The sequence below is a fragment of the Rhinopithecus roxellana genome, chromosome 10, assembly GCF_007565055.1.
Source record: "Rhinopithecus roxellana isolate Shanxi Qingling chromosome 10, ASM756505v1, whole genome shotgun sequence".
Classification (NCBI taxonomy): domain Eukaryota; kingdom Metazoa; phylum Chordata; class Mammalia; order Primates; family Cercopithecidae; genus Rhinopithecus; species Rhinopithecus roxellana.
The window spans coordinates 1,852,812-1,870,724 of record NC_044558.1 but is presented as its reverse complement, the minus strand read 5'-3'; the positions used below and the strand labels follow the sequence as shown (position 1 = coordinate 1,870,724).

The 17,913-nt window shown below is 40.0% G+C and overlaps 1 protein-coding gene across 1 annotated transcript in view; it reads right to left on the bottom strand.

The window, feature by feature from the left end:
* Positions 1-17,913, bottom strand: part of CD163L1 (CD163 molecule like 1) — a 91,520-nt gene that overhangs the window by 38,667 nt on the left and 34,940 nt on the right. Inside the window, exons 7-8 of the mRNA XM_010388036.1 lie at positions 15,686-16,006; positions 13,490-13,810 (exon numbers count right to left, since the gene is read on the bottom strand). Coding sequence (XP_010386338.1) covers positions 13,490-13,810; positions 15,686-16,006 — 642 coding nt within the window. The remainder of the gene's footprint in view (positions 1-13,489; positions 13,811-15,685; positions 16,007-17,913) is intronic.

Genomic DNA, 17,913 nt, shown 5'->3' with positions numbered 1-17,913 from the left:
TCACAAACTAAAAGAGAAACATTACAACTGATACCACAGAAACACAAAAGATTATCAGAGACAAGTATGAGCAACAATACACTCACAAACTGGTAAATCTAGAAGAAAGGATAAATTCCTGTACACATACAATCTGCACAAGATTAATCAAGGAAGAAATAGGAATCCTGAACAGATTAGTCATGAGTAATGAGATTAAATCAGTAATAAAAAGTCTCCAGACAATGGAAACCCCAGGACTAGATGGCTTTACTGCAGACTTCTATCAAACTAATAAAGAAAATCTAACATCAATTCTTTTCAAACTATTCCAAAAAATCAAAGAGGAGGGCATTCTTCCAAACTCATCCTATGATACCAAAACCAGAAAAGGAAGCAACAGAAAGAGAAACATACAGGCCAATATCCTTGATGAACACAGATATAAAAACCCTCAACAAAATACCAGCAAGCCAAATCTGCCAACACTTCAAAAAAAAAAAAAAAAAAAAAATACACTATGGTCAAGGGATTTAGTCCAGGCATGCAAGGATGATTGAACATATGCAAATCAATAAAAGTGATACATTATATCAACAGAATGAATGACAAAAACCATATGATCATCTCAATAAATGTAGAAAAAGCATTTGAAAAAATTCAACATCCCTTCATAATAAAAACTCTCAACTAGGCATAGAAGGAACATACCTCGACATAAGAAAGGCCATATAGGACAAGCCCACAACTAACATTATAATGAATGGGGAAAAGCTGAAAGTCTTACATATAAGAACTGGAAAAAGACAAGGATGCCACTTTCACCACTGTTATTTAACATAGTACTAGAAGTCCTAGCCAGAGCAATCAGACAAGAGAAAGAAATAAAAGGCATCCAAATCAGAAAAGGGAAAACCAAATTATCCATCTTTGCAGATGATACGATTGAATATTTAGAAAAACCTTAAGACTCCATCAAAAAATCTCTTAGAACTAATAAACAAATTCAGCAAAGTTACAGCATACAAAATCAACATACAAAAGTGAGTAGCATTTCTATACACCAATAACAAACTACTGAGAAAGACACCAAGAAGGCAATCTTATTTGCAATAGCCACAAAAAAGAATAAAATAAAATATCTAGGAATACATTTAACCAAGGAGGTGAAAGACTTCTACGATGAAAACTACAAAACATTGATGAATGCAATTAAGGAAGACACAAACAAATGAAATGAAGAGACACCTCATGCTTTTTGATTGGAAGAATTAATATTATTAAAATGATCATACTACATGATATAGTTTGGATGTTTACCCCTCCAAATCTCATGTTGAAATTTGATTCTCAATGTCAGAGGTGAGGTCTAATGGGCGGTGTTTGCCTCCTGGTGGTGGATTGCTCATGGTTGCCTTGGGGTCATCCTTTTGGTGATGAGTGAGTTGTCACTCTATCAGTTCTCTTGATATCTGGCTGTTAAAAAGAGCCTGGTACCTTCTCTCATCATGTGATGTTGGCTCCCCTTCCCCTTTTGCCATGCTACCTGAGGACCTCACCAGAGGCAGATGCTGATGCCATGTTTGTTCAGTAGTAAGACTGTGAGCCAAATAAATCTCTATTCTTTATAAATTACCCAGCCTCAAGTATTCCTTTATAGCAATGCAAATGTACTAAGACACTACCCAGAACCTGAACAACCATAGCAACCCTGAGCAAGAAGAATAAAGTTTGAGGCACATCATACTATCTACCTTCACAATACACTACAAAGCTACAGTAAACAAAACAGCTCGCTATTGGTATGAAACAGACACATGGACCAATTAAACAGAATAGAGAACCTAGAAATAAGTCCATGTATTTGTAGCTGACTGATTTTTGACAAAAGGCACCAAGAACATACATTGAGAGAAGGATCCCTCTTCAACAAATGATGCTGGGAAGACTGGATATCCACATGAAGAATGAAACCATACCCCTCTCTCACCATACATATAAATCAAAGGAAAATGGATTAAATACTTAAATATAACACCTCAACCTATAAAACTACTAGAAGAAAACATTGGGAAAATACTCCAAGACATTGATGGGCAAATATTCTATAGCTAAGATTTCAAAAACACAGGCATCAAAACCAAAAGGAGACAAACTTTTAGACAAACTAAAAAGTTTCTACACAGGAAAGGAAACAATTAACAGAGTGAAAAGACAATGAATAGGAGAAAATATTTGCAAACGAACTCTTCATCTAACAGAGTGCTAATATCCAGAATATTTTAAAACTTGAATAACTCGACAGGAAAACAAAACAAACAACCCCATTACAAAGTGGGTGGGCTGGGCATGGTGGCTCATGCCTATAATTCCAGCATTTTGGGAGGCCAAGGAGAGCAGATCACTTGAGCTCGGGAGATTGAGACCAGCCTGGGCAACACAGTGAAACCCCATCTCTACAAAAAACTACAAAAATTGGCTGGGTGTGATGGTGCATGCCTGTGGTCCCAGCTACTTGGGGGACTGAGGTGAGAGGATTGCTTGAGCCCTGGAGGTCGAGGCTCCAGTGAGCTGAGATTGTGCCACTCCATCCCAGCTTAGACAACAGAGATCCAGTTTCAAAAAAAAAAAAAAAAAAAAAAAAAAAAAAAAAAAGGCGGGGGTGGAAGCAAAGGTTATAAAGGTTACGAACAGACATTTCTCAAAATAAGATAACAGGCTGGGCGTGGTGGCTCAAGCCTGTAATCCCAGCACTTTGGGAGGCCGAGACGGGCGGATCACGAGGTCAGGAGATCGAGACCATCCTGGCTAACACGGTGAAACCCCGTCTCTACTAAAAAAAAAAAAAAAAATACAAAAAACTAGCCGGGTGAGGTGGCGGGCGCCTGTAGTCCGAGCTACTCGGGAGGCTGAGGCAGGAGAATCACGTGAACCCGGGAGGCGGAGCTTGCAGTGAGCCCAGATCGGGCCACTGCACTCCAGCCTGGGCAACAGAGTGAGACTCCATCTCAAAATAAATAAATAAATAAATAAATAAATAAATAAATAAATAAGATAACAATATGGAGATTTCTCAAAAACTAAAAATAGAACTTAATCATATGATCCAGAAATCCTATTTATCCAAAGGAAAGGAAATCAGTATACCAAAAGAATACCTCCATATTGTTGCCAATCATTGAATCTCATTCTTTTTTGTCTGAATAGTACTCCTTTGTGTATATGCACCACATTTTCCTTATCCATTCATCTGTTGATGGACGCTTAGATTGCTTCCAAATCTTGGCAATTGTAAACAGTGCTGCAACAGACATAGGAGTGCAGATATCTCTTTGATATGTTGATTTCCTTTTGGGGGGTATATACCCAGCAATGGGATTGCTGATTCACATGGTAGCCCAATTTTTAGTTTTGCAAGGAACCTCCAAACTGTTCCCCATAGTGGTTGTACTAATTTACATTCTCATCAACAGTGTTCAGGTGTTCCCTTTTCTCCACATCCTCACCAGCATTTGCTATTGCCTGTCTTTTGGATATAAACCATTTAACTGGGGTAATATGATATCTCATTGTATTTTTGATTTGCACTTCTCTGATGATCAATGATGTTGAGCACTTTTTCATATGCCTATTATGTTAAGTGAAACAAGCCAGGCACAGGAAGGCAAACATCGCATACTCTCACTTATTTCTGGGATCTAAAAATCAAAACAATTGAACTCACAGACATAGAGAGTAGAAGGCTGTTTATCAGAGGCTGGGAAGGGTAATGGGGGGCTGGGGAGAAGGTGGAGATGGTGAATGGGTACAAAAAAAAAAAAAACAGAAAAAATGAATAAGACCTCCTATTGATAGCACAATAGGGTGACTACAGTCAATAATAACTTAATTGCATATTTTTAAATAAGTTAAAGAATGTAACTGGATTGCTTGTAACACAAAGGATAAATGCCTGAGGGAATGGAAACCCCATTCTCCTCAGTGTGCTTATTTCTCATTGCACACCTGTATCAGAACATCTCATGTACTCCATAAATATATATACCTAGCATGTACCCACAGACATTTAAAAAAATAATTTTAAAAATTAAAAAACAAAGGAATAACTGTACCCCCATGTTTCTTGCAGCACTATTCACAATAGCCAAGATATGAAATCAACCTAAGTGTCCATCAAAGGATGAATGAATAATTAAACATGGTATATATATATATACATACACACACACACACACACACACACACACACACATACACACACAATGGAATACTATTCAGTCCCCCAAAAAATGAAATCTTACTCTTTGCAGCAACACGGATGGCCTGGATGACATTACGTTATGCAGAATAAGCCAGGCACAGAAAGACAAATATCACATGTTCTCACTCATATATGCGAGCTAAAAAAGTCATCTCATGGAGACAGAGAGTAAATGATAGTTACCAGAGGCTGGGAAGGGTGTGTGTGTGGTGGGTGGGCAGGATGAGGAGAGGTTAATAGGTCCAAACATACAGTTAAACAGAAGGAATAAGTAAGTTCTCATGTTCAATAGCACAGTAGGGTGACTATAGTTAAAAACAATATATTGTATATTTTTAAATAGCTAGAAGAGAAGATTTGAAATGTTATCGATACAAAGAAATGATAAATATTTGAAGAGAAGGATATCCTAAATACTCTGACTTGATCATTTACACCCACGCAGCATTCCATGCTTGAGTTAAAATGTTACATGTACTCCATAAATATGTACAAACATTATAGATCAGTAAAAATAATAAAAAGAGAATAGTGCATTGGAAGAACAAGCTTCCAGAAAACAACAGGTAAAATTCAAATTGGAAGATCTTCTCTGAAGAAAGATTGTGACTATTTGTAAATCATAACTCTACGTCTACCTACATTAAAAGGGAGAATAGAATTATGAAAGTTTAAAAGGAAAATTTCAAATTTATATCACAGCTTAATGATTCTTTAAAATATAATTTAATATCTTATCCACTCATCTTAGAAATAATGTATAGACTAAGGAATAAATATGTTGAAAACAAGGAAGCCCAAAGACCAATGATGTATCTGAGTCAGGGAATCCAACTCTTTTAAAAATTTTACTACATGGGTAGTTGTATATCAAATTTTTCTTTGTACCATTTTACAGTTGTCTAATAAAAACTTTTGTCTTAGAGAAGGAATCTACAAAGCAATTCTTGATATCTTTAAAATTATGTAAAGGATGGCCGAATAGGAACAGCTCCAGTCTGCAGCTCCCAGTGTGATCAACGCAGAAGACAGGTGACTTCTGCATTTCCAACTGAGCCTCCGCTGTTGATACCCAGGCAAACAGGGTCTTAAGTGGACCTCCAGCAAACTCCAGCAGGCCTGCAGCTGAGGGACCTGACTGTTAGAAGGAAAACTAACAAACAGAAAGGAATACTATCAACATCAACAAACAGGATAACCATACCAAAACCTCATCTGTAGGTCACCAACATCAAAGACCAAAGGTGGATAAAACTGCAAAGATGGGGAGGAACCAGAGCAGCAAAGTAGAGAATTCTTTTTTTTTTTTTTTTTTTTTGAGACGGAGTCTGGCTCTGTCGCCCAGGCTGGAGTGCAGTGGCGCGATCTCGGCTCACTGCAAGCTCCGCCTCCCGGGTTGACGCCATTCTCCTGCCTCAGCCTCCCGAGTAGCTGGGACTACAGGCGCCCGCCATCTCGCCCGGCTAATTTTTTGTATTATTTAGTAGAGACGGGGTTTCACCGTGTTAGCCAGGATGGTCTCGATCTCCTGACCTCGTGATCCACCCATCTCGGCCTCCCAAAGTGCTGGGATTACAGGCTTGAGCCACCGCGCCCGGCCGCAAAGTAGAGAATTCTAAAAACCAGAGTGCCTCTACTCCAAAGGATCACAGCTCCCCACCAGCAATGGAACAAAGCTGGACACAGAATAGATTTGATGAGCTGACAGAAGTAGGCTTCAGAAGGTCTGTAATAACAAACTTCTCCAAGCTAAAGGGACATGTTCTAACCCATGGCAAGGAAGCTTAAAAACCTTGGAAAAAGGTTAGACAAATGGCTAACTAGAATAAACAGTGTAGAGAAGACCTTAAATGACTTGATGGAGCTGAAAACCATGGCACGAGAACTTTGTGATGCATGCACAAGCTTCAATAGCCAATTCAATCAAGTGGAAGAAAGGATATCAGTGACTGAAGACTTGGACAAAGACTCAAGACCCATCAGTGTGCTGAATTAAGGAGACCCATCACCTTCAGAGACACACATAGGCTTAAAATAAAGGGGTGGAGGAAGATCTAACAAGCAAATGGAATGCAAAACAAACAAACAAACAGGGGTTGCAATCCTAGTCTCTGATAAAACAGATTTTAAACCAACAAAGATCAAAAGAGACAAAAAAGGCCATTACATAATGGTAAAGGGATCAATTCAACAAGAAGAGCTAACTATCCTAAATATATATGCACCCAATACAGGAGCACCCAGATTCATAAAACAAGTCCTTAGAGACCTACCAAGAAATTTAGACTCCCACACAATATTAATGGGAGACTTTAACACCCCACTGCCAATATTAGACAGATCAACGAGACAGAAAGTTAACAAGGATATCCAGGACTTGAACTCAGCTCTGCACCAAGAAGACCTAATAGACATCTACAGAACTTTCCACAGCAAATCAACAGAGTATACATTCTTCTCAGCATCAGATCACACTTATTCTAAAATTGACCAAATAATTGGAAGTAAAGCACTCCTCAGCAAATGTAAAAGAACAGAAATCACAACCAACAGTCTCTCAGACCACAGTTCAATCAAATTAGAACTGAGGATTAAGAAACTCACACAAGGAGGCAGAGCAAGATGGCCAAATAGGAACAGCTCCAGTCTCCAACTCCCAGCGCGAGCGACACAGAAGACCGGTGATTTCTGCATTTTCAACTGAGGTACTGGGGTCATCTCACTAGGGAGTGCCGGACAATCGGTGCTGGTCAGCTGCTGCAGCCCGACCAGCGAGAGCTGAAGCAGGGCGAGGCATCACCTCACCTGGAAGCACAAGGGGGAAGGGAATCCGTTTTCCTAGCCAGGGGAACTGAGACACACAACACCTGGAAAATCGGGTAACTCCAACCCCAATACTGCGCTTTAAGCAAACAGGCACACCAGGAGAATATATCCCACACCTGGCCGGGAGGGTCCCACGCCCACGGAGCCTCCCTCACTGCTAACACAGCAGTCTGCGGCGATCTATCCGCAAGGCAGCAGTGAGGCTGGGGGAGGGGCGCCCGCCATTGCTGAGGCTTAAGTAGGTAAACAAAGCTGCTGGGAAGCTCGAACTGGGTGGAGCTCACAGCAGCTCAAGGAAGCCTGCCTGTCTCTGTAGACTCCACCTCTGGGGACAGCGCACAGCTGAAGTCCAACAGGGGAAGCAGCGGGGCCGGTGCAGATGCGAACGACTCTGTCTGACAGCTTTGGGGGGAGCCATGGATCTCCCAACGCGGAGGTTGAGATCTGAGAACGGACAGACTGCCTGCTCAGGTGGGTCCCTGACCCCTGAGTAGCCTAGCTGGGAGACATCCCCCACTAGGGGCAGTCTGACACCCCACACCTCACAGGGTGGAGTACACCCCTGAGAGGAAGCTTCCAAAGGAAGAATCAGACAGGTACACTCGCTGTTCAGCAATATTCTATCTTCGGCAACCTCTGCTGCTGATACCCAGGCAAACAGGGTCTGGAGTGGACCTCAAGCAATCTCCAACAGACCTATAGCTGAGGGTCCTGACTGTCAGAAGGAAAACTATAAAACAGGAAGGACACCTATATCAAAACCCCATCAGTACGTCACCATCGTCAAAGACCAGAGACAGATAAAACCACAAAGATGGGGAAAAAGCAGGGCAGAAAAGCTGGAAATTCAAAAAATAAGAGCGCATCTCCCCCTGCAAAGGAGCGCAGCCCATCGCCAGCAACGGATCAAAGCTGGTCAGAGAATGACTTAGACGAGATGAGAGAAGAAGGCTTCAGTCCATCAAACTTCTCAGAGCTAAAGGAGGAATTACGTACCCAGCGCAAAGAAACTAAAAATCTTGAAAAAAGAGTGGAAGAATTGACAGCTAGACTAATTAATGCAGAGAAGGTCATAAACGAAATGACAGAGATGAAAACCATGACACGAGAAATACGTGACAAATGCACAAGCTTCAGTAACCGACTCGATCAACTGGAAGAAAGAGTATCAGCGATTGAGGATCAAATGAATGAAATGAAGCGAGAAGAGAAACCAAAAGAAAAAAGAAGAAAAAGAAATGAACAAAGCCTGCAAGAAGTATGGGATTATGTAAAAAGACCAAATCTACGTCTGATTGGGGTGCCTGAAAGTGAGGGGGAAAATGGAACCAAGTTGGAAAACACTCTTCAGGATATCATCCAGGAGAACTTCCCCAACCTAGTAGGGCAGGCCAACATTCAAATTCAGGAAATACAGAGAACGCCACAAAGATACTCCTCCAGAAGAGCAACTGCAAGACACATAATTGCCAGATTCACCAAAGTTGAAATGAAGGAAAAAATCTTAAGGGCAGCCAGAGAGAAAGGTCAGGTTACCCACAAAGGGAAGCCCATCAGACTAACAGCAGATCTCTCGGCAGAAACTCTACAAGCCAGAAGAGAGTGGGGGCCAATATTCAACGTTCTTAAAGAAAAGAATTTTCAACCCAGAATTTCATATCCAGCCAAACTAAGTTTCATAAGTGAAGGAGAAATAAAACCCTTTACAGACAAGCAAATGCTTAGAGATTTTGTCACCACCAGGCCTGCCTTACAAGAGACCCTGAAGGAAGCCCTAAACATGGAAAGGAACAACCGGTACCAGCCATTGCAAAAACATGCCAAAATGTAAAGACCATCGAGGCTAGGAAGAAACTGCATCAACTAACGAGCAAAATAACCAGTTAATATCATAATGACAGGATCAAGTTCACACATAACAATATTAACCTTAAATGTAAATGGACTAAATGCTCCAATTAAAAGACACAGACTGGCAAACTGGATAAAGAGTCAAGACCCATCAGTCTGCTGTATTCAGGAGACCCATCTCACATGCAGAGACATACATAGGCTCAAAATAAAGGGATGGAGGAAGATCTACCAAGCAAATGGAGAACAAAAAACAGCAGGGGTTGCAATCCTAGTCTCTGATAAAACAGACTTTAAACCATCAAAGATCAAAAGAGACAAAGAAGGCCATTACATAATGGTAAAGGGATCAATTCAACAGGAAGAGCTAACTCTCCTAAATATATATGCACCCAATACAGGAGCACCCAGATTCATAAAGCAAGTCCTTAGAGACTTACAAAGAGACTTAGACTCCCATACAATAATAATGGGAGACTTCAACACTCCACTGTCAACATTAGACAGATCAACGAGACAGAAAGTTAACAAGGATATCCAGGAATTGAACTCATCTCTGCACCAAGCGGACCTAATAGACATCTATAGAACTCTCCACCCCAAATCAACAGAATATACATTCTTCTCAGCACCACATCACACTTATTCCAAAATTGACCACATAATTGGAGGTAAAGCACTCCTCAGCAAATGTACAAGAACAGAAATTATAACAAACTGTCTCTCAGACCACAGTGCAATCAAACTAGAACTCAGGACTAAGAAACTCAATCAAAACCGCTCAACTACATGGAAACTGAACAACCTGCTCCTGAATGACTACTGGGTACATAACGAAATGAAAGCAGAAATAAAGATGTTCTTTGAAACCAATGAGAACAAAAATACAACATACCAGAATCTCTGGGACACATTTAAAGCAGTGTGTAGAGGGAAATTTATAGCACTAAATGCTCACAAGAGAAAGCAGGAAAGATCTAAAATTGACACTCTAACATCACAATTAAAAGAACTAGAGAGGCAAGAGCAAACACATTCAAAAGCTAGCAGAAGGCAAGAAATAACTAAGATCAGAGCAGAACTGAAGGAGATAGAGACACAAAAAACCCTCCAAAAAATCAATGAATCCAGGAGTTGGTTTTTTGAAAAGATCAACAAAATTCACAGACCGTTAGCAAGACTAATAAAGAAGAAAAGAGAGAGGAATCAAATAGACGCAATAAAAAATGATAAAGGGGATATCACCACCGACCCCACAGAAATACAAACAACCATCAGAGAATACTATAAACACCTCTACGCAAATCAACTAGAAAATCTAGAAGAAATGGATAATTTCCTGGACACTTACACTCTCCCAAGACTAAACCAGGAAGAAGTTGAATCCCTGAATAGACCAATAACAGGCTCTGAAATTGAGGCAACAATTAATAGCCTACCCACCAAAAAAAGTCCAGGACCAGATGGATTCACAGCCGAATTCTACCAGAGGTACAAGGAGGAGCTGGTACCATTCCTTCTGAAACTAATCCAATCAATAGAAAAAGAAGGAATCCTCCCTAACTCATTTTATGCGGCCAACATCATCCTGATACCGAAGCCTGGCAGAGACACAACAAAAAAAAGAGAATTTTAAACCAATATCCCTGATGAACATAGACACGAAAATCCTCAATAAAATACCGGCAAACCGAATCCAGTAGCACAACAAAAAGTCTGTCCACCACGATCAAGTTGGCTTCATCCCTGGGATGCAAGGCTGGTTCAACATACTCATATCAATAAACGTAATCCACATAAACAGAACCAATGACAAAAACCACATGATTATCTCAATAGATGCAGAAAATGCCTTTGACAAAATTCAACACTGCTTTATGCTAAAAACTCTCAATAAACTAGGTAATGATGGAACACATCTCAAAATAATAAGAGCTATTTATGACAAACCGATAGCCAATATCATACCGAATGGGCAAAAGCTGGAAGCATCCCCTTTGAAAACCAGCACAAGACAAGGATGCTCTCTCTCACCACTCCTATTCAACATAGTATTGGAAGTTCTGGCTAGGGTAATCAGGCAAGAGAAAGAAATAAAGGGTATTCAATTAGGAAAAGAGGAAGTCAAATTGTCCCTGTTTGCAGATGACATGATTGTATATTTAGAACACCCCATCATCTCAGCCCAAAATCTCCTTAAACTGATAAGCAACTTCAGCAAAGTCTCAGGATACAAAATCAATGTTCAAAAACCACAAGCATTCCTATACACAAATAACAGAAACACAGACAGCCAAATCATGAGGGAACTCCCATTGACAATCGCTACAAAGAGAATATAATACCTACGAATCCAACTTACAAGGGATGTGAAGGACTTCTTCAAGGATAACTACAAACCACTGCTCAATGAAATAAAAGAGGACACAAACAAATGGAAGAACATTCCATGCTCATGGATTGGAAGAATCAATATCATGAAAATGGCCATACTGCCCAAGGTAATTTATAGATTCAATGCCTTCCCCATCAAGCTACCAATGACTTTCTTCACAGAATTGGAAAAAACTACTTTAAAGTTCATATGGAACAACAACAACAACAACAACAACAACAAAAAACCCGCATAGCCAAGACAATCCTAAGCAAAAAGAACAAAGCTGGAGGCATCATGCTACCTGACTTCAAACTATACTACAAGGCTACAGTAACTAAAACAGCATGGTACTGGTGCCAAAACAGACATATAGACCAATGGAACAGAACAGAGGCCTCAGAAATAACACTACACATCTACAACCATCTGATCTTTGACAAGCCTGACAAAAACAAGAAATGGGGATGGGATTCCCTATTTAATAAATGATGCTAGGAAAACTGGCTAGCCATATGTAGAAAGCTGAAACTGGATCCCTTCCTTACACCTTATACAAAAATTAATTCAAGATGACTTAAAGACTTAAATGTTAGAACTAAAACCATAAAAACCCTAGAAGAAAACCTAGGCAATACCATTCAGGCCATAGGCATGGGCAAGGACTTCATGACTAAAACACCAAAAGCAATGGCAACAAAAGCCAAAATCGACAAACGGGATCTAATTAAACCAAATAGCTTCTGCACAGCAAAAGAAACTATCATCAGAGTGAACAGGCAACCTACAGAATGGGAGAAAATTTTTGCAATCTAACCATCTGACAAAGGGCTAATATCCAGAATCTATAAAGAACTTAAACAAATTTACAAGAAAAAAAACAGCCCCATCAAAAAGTGAGCAAAGGATATGAACAGACACTTCTCAAAAGAAGACATCTATGCAGCCAACAGACACATGAAAAAATGCTCATCATCACTGGCCGTCCAAGAAATGCAAATCAAAACCAGAATGAGATACCATCTCATGCCAGTTAGAATGGCAGTCATTAAAAAGTTAGGAAACAGATGCCGGAGAGGATGTGGAGAAATAGGAATGCTTTTACACTGTTGGTGGGAATGTAAATTAGTTCAACCATTGTGGAAGACAGTGCGGCCTAAAACCAGAAATGCCATTTGACCCAGCAATCCCTTTACTGGGCATATACCCAAAGGATTATAAATCATTCTACTATAGACACATACACATGTAGGTTTATTGCAGCACTGTTCAGAATAGCAAAAGCTTGGAACCAACCCAAATGCCCATCAATGATAGACTGGATAAAGAAAATGTGGCACATATACGCCATGGAATACTATGCACTCATAAAAAAGGATGAGGTCATGTCCTTTGTAGGGACATGGATGCAGCTGGAAACCATCATTCTGAGCAAACTGTCACAAGGACAGAAAACCAAACACCGCATGTTCTCACTCATAGGTGGGAATTGAACAATAAGAACACTTGGACACAGGGTGGGGAACATCACCCACTGGGACCTGTCAGTCAGTTGGGGACTGGGGGAGGGATAGCATTAGGAGAAATACCTAATGTAAATGATGGGTTGATGGGTGCAGCAAACCAACATGGCACATGTATACCTATGTAACAAACCTGCACGTTGTGCACATGTACCCTAGAACTTAAAGTATAATAATAAAAAAAATTATATAATCCATAAGCCCAGACCTCTGGATGAAGTTTTTTTGTTCTAACGCTGTTGGGATTAGCCTTTCAGATAACAATGAGTATTTGAGTAATCTTGGGTACCAATTTTTGAGAAATTGGGTGATTCAACATAAGGGTTTATTTATTTAAATAAATAACTGAATTATCATTATTTTTTCCTAAACTGATTTGACTATGGGTAACATCTTTTTGTAGAATTGTATTGACTAGTGGTTTAATGAAACTAACTTTGGGAAAATTTGGATAGATATTAGAAAATTAGGTTTCATTTCTTGAGAAAACAGGTTTGATCCCATAGAAAGATACTAAAAATGAATGAGAATATGAGGTATGGTTAGCTTTAAAAAAAAGTGAGAAATGAGTACTTGGTCATAAATGTACTGATTAAGAAAAAAGAAGGTATGTAGAAGGTATGTTAGAGAACCCAGGCAGTTTCTTTTAAGGAAGCCCTGGTTTGGGTATCTTACCAGAACAGATCACTCCAACATCTTCACCGTGACTGCAGTCATTATTTCCCCACCCACTGTTCCTGCATGACCAGAGATCTGACTCATCTCCATCACAGGAAATGTCATCGAGCCAAATTTTTCCATATCCTGTAGAAGTGTTTCCCAGACCCATGCCAATGATAGAAGTTGGGCAGCCCAGCTGGCTACACACCACAGCCGCAGCAATACTGTTCCAGCCATCATCACACACTGTGCCCCACTGTTCTTGAAAGTACACCTCCAGTCTTCCCGAGCAGCGGTTGCTGCCGCCCGCCAGCCTCAGGCCCCATGTTGCATTACCTGCACCAAGAACAATGAAGCAAGTAGTTAATGGGTGTGATGGTTTATTTTATATGTCAACTTGGCTGGGCTATGATACCCAGTTATTTGGTCAAACACCAGTCAAACAGACAGTGTTGTGAAGGTATTTTTTCAGATGTGATTAACCTTTAAATCAGCCGACTTTGAGTATAGCCAATTATCCTCCATAATGTGGGTGGGCCTCATCCAATCAGTTGAAGACCTTAAGAGAAAAGACTGAAGTCCCCCAAGAAAGAAGGAATTCTACTTCCGCACTTTCTTGAGATTCAAGACTGCAACATCAGCTCTTCTCTGCAGTCTGCTGGCATCCTCTTCAGATTTTGGACTTACAAGTCCCCACAATTGCTTATAAAATTGAACCAATTCCTTAACATAAATCTCTGTCTTTCTCTCTCCTTCTCTCTCTCTACATACATACATATGCACACACACACACGCACACACACACACACACACACATACACGCACACACACACACAGAGAAGAAAGGCTCACATTCCATTGGTTTTGTTTTCCTGGAGAACCCTGAATAATGCAGATTTGGGTACTAATAGTGGTTCTAGAGGAACAAAATCTTAAGGATGAGTTTTATGAATTGATGCTATAATTCAAAAATTGATTCTAGAATTGGTTCTCTAACCTGATAAAAATTTAATGACACTAATGATTCTATATCCAGTAGTAAAGAGGGCACTGAAATCCATGGCATGATGTGGCAATAGATATATACAAAATCTCATCATTAGATATTCCTAATCAAATACTCATAGGAGGTAAAGTTCTGAATGAACATATATTTGTTAACCTAGGACATTTCTGTCAAACTTACAAGCATAATGAGATTGGCTGGGTACTCCCCATTGCACTGGACAAAGTGGGGAAAGAAAAGAATGAATTTAGAGATTCAAATTCCCACCTGAACCTGCAAGTTTTTATGTCTTCCTGGAAAGAAACTCACGTCTCTTATAGCAACAGAACTGAGATTACTGAAAACCTTCACCTGGTAAGGTACTGAATTCTCAACCTCACAAGATGTCTACTGTCTAAGTGAGGGATTTAATTGGGATGGAACGGAATTCTGAACATTGGGATGGGGTAATATGGGGAGACCTGATAAGGTTGGGAACATTGAAACCTACTACTGTTTCTCCTTTAACAGTAGAGACAACCATCCACCTCTGTATGAGAGTATTAATCCTACTTTGCTTGAAGAAATTGAATCTCTCCTGAGATAATTGCCTTGAAAGGCACTCCTGAGTCTCCTCAGCACCCATTCCATCAGCCCTCTTTACATCTAGACTCAAGTCCCAGCAAGCTCCAAAACATGAGGTACAAAGTGTCTGACGTGGAAGTGCACACAAACAACCATGATTTTTCCAATTTACACAGACAGGTATCAGAATATACGTGAGAATGAGTATTAAGGATCTGAGATAATGCTGGAAGGAACATAAAGTTGGATCAGGGTGAATTTACTGATATGAGCCCTAAGCAGAGATTCTAGATTTAATGATGCAGCTAAGGGTTAGAAAGCCTCTAATAGTTTGTTGGACTGGTTGGGTGAAACACGTACCAAAGGTGGCCTACGCTTAATGAAGTTGAAAGGCCAGACTGCTTCTGTATTTGGTAGGGGAAGGGATCCAAAGGGTCATGGTCAGGGTTGTCTACTAATTTCTTATTTTACCTGTATAAGCGGAAGAGTTCCAGGTAAAGTGAACTGAAGTCTAACTTAAGACAAGAGTCATGACCCCTCAATCAATTCCCAGATGTGAGCCAGTTTATAGACCCAGAAGCCCCTCCTATGGGGAATACTATTTATCTTGTCAGGAAATAATAAATAAGAACAAGTCTTACCTGAGCAGGTTACAATCACATCCTCTCTGTGTACACAATTATGCTTTCCCCATCCATTATGTTTACAGTCCCAGATATTTGACTCATTTCCAATGCAAGAAACATCATCCAGCCAAATAGGTCCTGATGCTTCTTTAAAATAGGTTATACCAAACATACGGATCGGCTTTCCACATCCCAGTCGTTTACACACAACAGCTGCATTCTTTGTGCTCCATCTGTCATGACACACAGTCCCCCACTCTCCTTGGTATTTCACCTCCAATCTCCCGTAACAGGGGCTATCCGCCCCGGCAAGTCTTAGGTCCAGATCTGCCTTATCTGCAAGCAAGACAAAACCACATATTTGAGATCAAATGAGAGGATCTTTTCAGAAGACTGAAAAGACTCTCTAAATTCACCACTATGAGGCTTTGCCTAATAGGTGATATATTAGGCATACTTTTGGATGAAAAGTTTGGTTTTCTTTCTTTTGACAATTTTTTATTCAATTTTTGGAGAGAATGTGTCTCTAAAGCATGAAACAACAAAAGCAAATTTACTGAAGTAAAGCCTGGGGAATGTTATAAAGCCTCCAAGAATGATGGGTTTGGATAAGATGAGCAACGTGGAAGCATGCAGAGAAGTTCTTTGAGGTATGGATACAATTCAGGAGATAACTGGCAGGTTTCTGCAGTGGAGTCCAGCATCAGCACCAAAGCTCATTCCCTCATAGTCTTCATTTTAGTTTGTCCGCCATGTTTTATAAGATAAAGGGAGGCATTTGTACATGAAACTGCCCTTTCATAAAATAAATTCCTTTTTAATTCTTAATTTTTCCAGTGTTCAAAGCACTTGATAAATTTTGAGAAAATCCTTGCTTCCTTCCTTCCTCCCTCCCTCCTTTCTTTTCTTTTTTCTTTTTCTTTCTTTCTTTTCTTCTTTTCTTCCTTTCTTCCTCTTTCTTCTTCCTTTCTGTCTTCTTTCATTCTTTCTCTCTCTTCAGTTCTTTCTTCTTTCTTCCTTTCTTCTTTCCTCTTTTCTTTTTTTCTTTCTTTTTCTTTCTCTCTCCTCTTTCTTTTCTTTCTTCTCTCTCTTCTTTCATTCTCTCTCCTTTCTCTCTCTTTCTGAATTCTTTCTTTGTTTCTCTTTTCTTTCCTTCCTGGCTCCCCTCCCCCTCCCTCCTCCTCCCCTTTCTTTCTTTCTTTCTCTCTTTCTTTCTTTCTTTTCTTCCTTTCTTCCTCTTTCTTCTTTCTTCCTTTTTCTGTCTTCTTTTATTCTTTCTCTCTCTTCAGTTCTTTCTTCTCTCTTCTTCTTTCCTTCTTTCTTTCTTTTTCTCTCTTTCTCTCTCCTCTTTCTCCTCTCTTTCTCTCTCTCTGTCTCTGTTCTTTCTCTCTCTCTGTCTCTGTTCTTTCTTCTCTCTCTTCTTTCATTCTCTCTCCTTATCTTTCTTTCTGACTTCTTTCTTTGTTTCTCTTTTCTTTCCTTACTTGCTCCCCTCCCCCTCCCTCTTCCTCTTCTCTCTTTCTTTCCTCTTTCTTTCTTTTTCTTCTTTCTTTCTTCTTTCTTTTTTCTTCCTTTCTTCCTTCCTTTCTTCCTTTCTTCCTCTCTTTCTCTCTCTCTTTCTTTCTTTTCAGGGCCTTACTCTGTCACCCAGGCTAGAGTGCTGTGGCACAATTTTGATTCACTACAACCTCTGCCTTCAGGGTTTAATCTTCCCACCTCAGCCTCCCAAGTAGCTGGGATTACAGGCGCACACCACCACGGCCAGCTATTTTTTGTGTTTTAGTAGAGACAGGGTTTCACCATATTGCCCAGGCTGGTCTAGAACTCCTGACCTCCTTTCGGCCTCCCAAAGTGCCAGGGTTACAGGCATGAGCCACCGTGCCCAGCCAAGAAATATTTTGCTATGTAGGTACTACTGTGATATAGGAAAGGTATAATATTTTATAATGGGTCACTTTAAAAATTCTAAAAGCCTTCCAATTTCCTTACTTGCTATCCAGTACAACAACTCTTCCATGTGTCTATAATAATCTTACATTCTATTCAACCTAGTATGTGTGTGTGTGTATTTTAAAACATAATATTTAATAATTGCATAGGATACCATCATATGGCGATATAGAGATTCTGTAAGTTATTTAACCAAGACACAATTCTTAGTTACTTATGTTATGGTTAATTTTTCATTTTCACAAATTACGCTGCCATGGACATCCTTACACATAGAGTTTTGAGTATGTCAC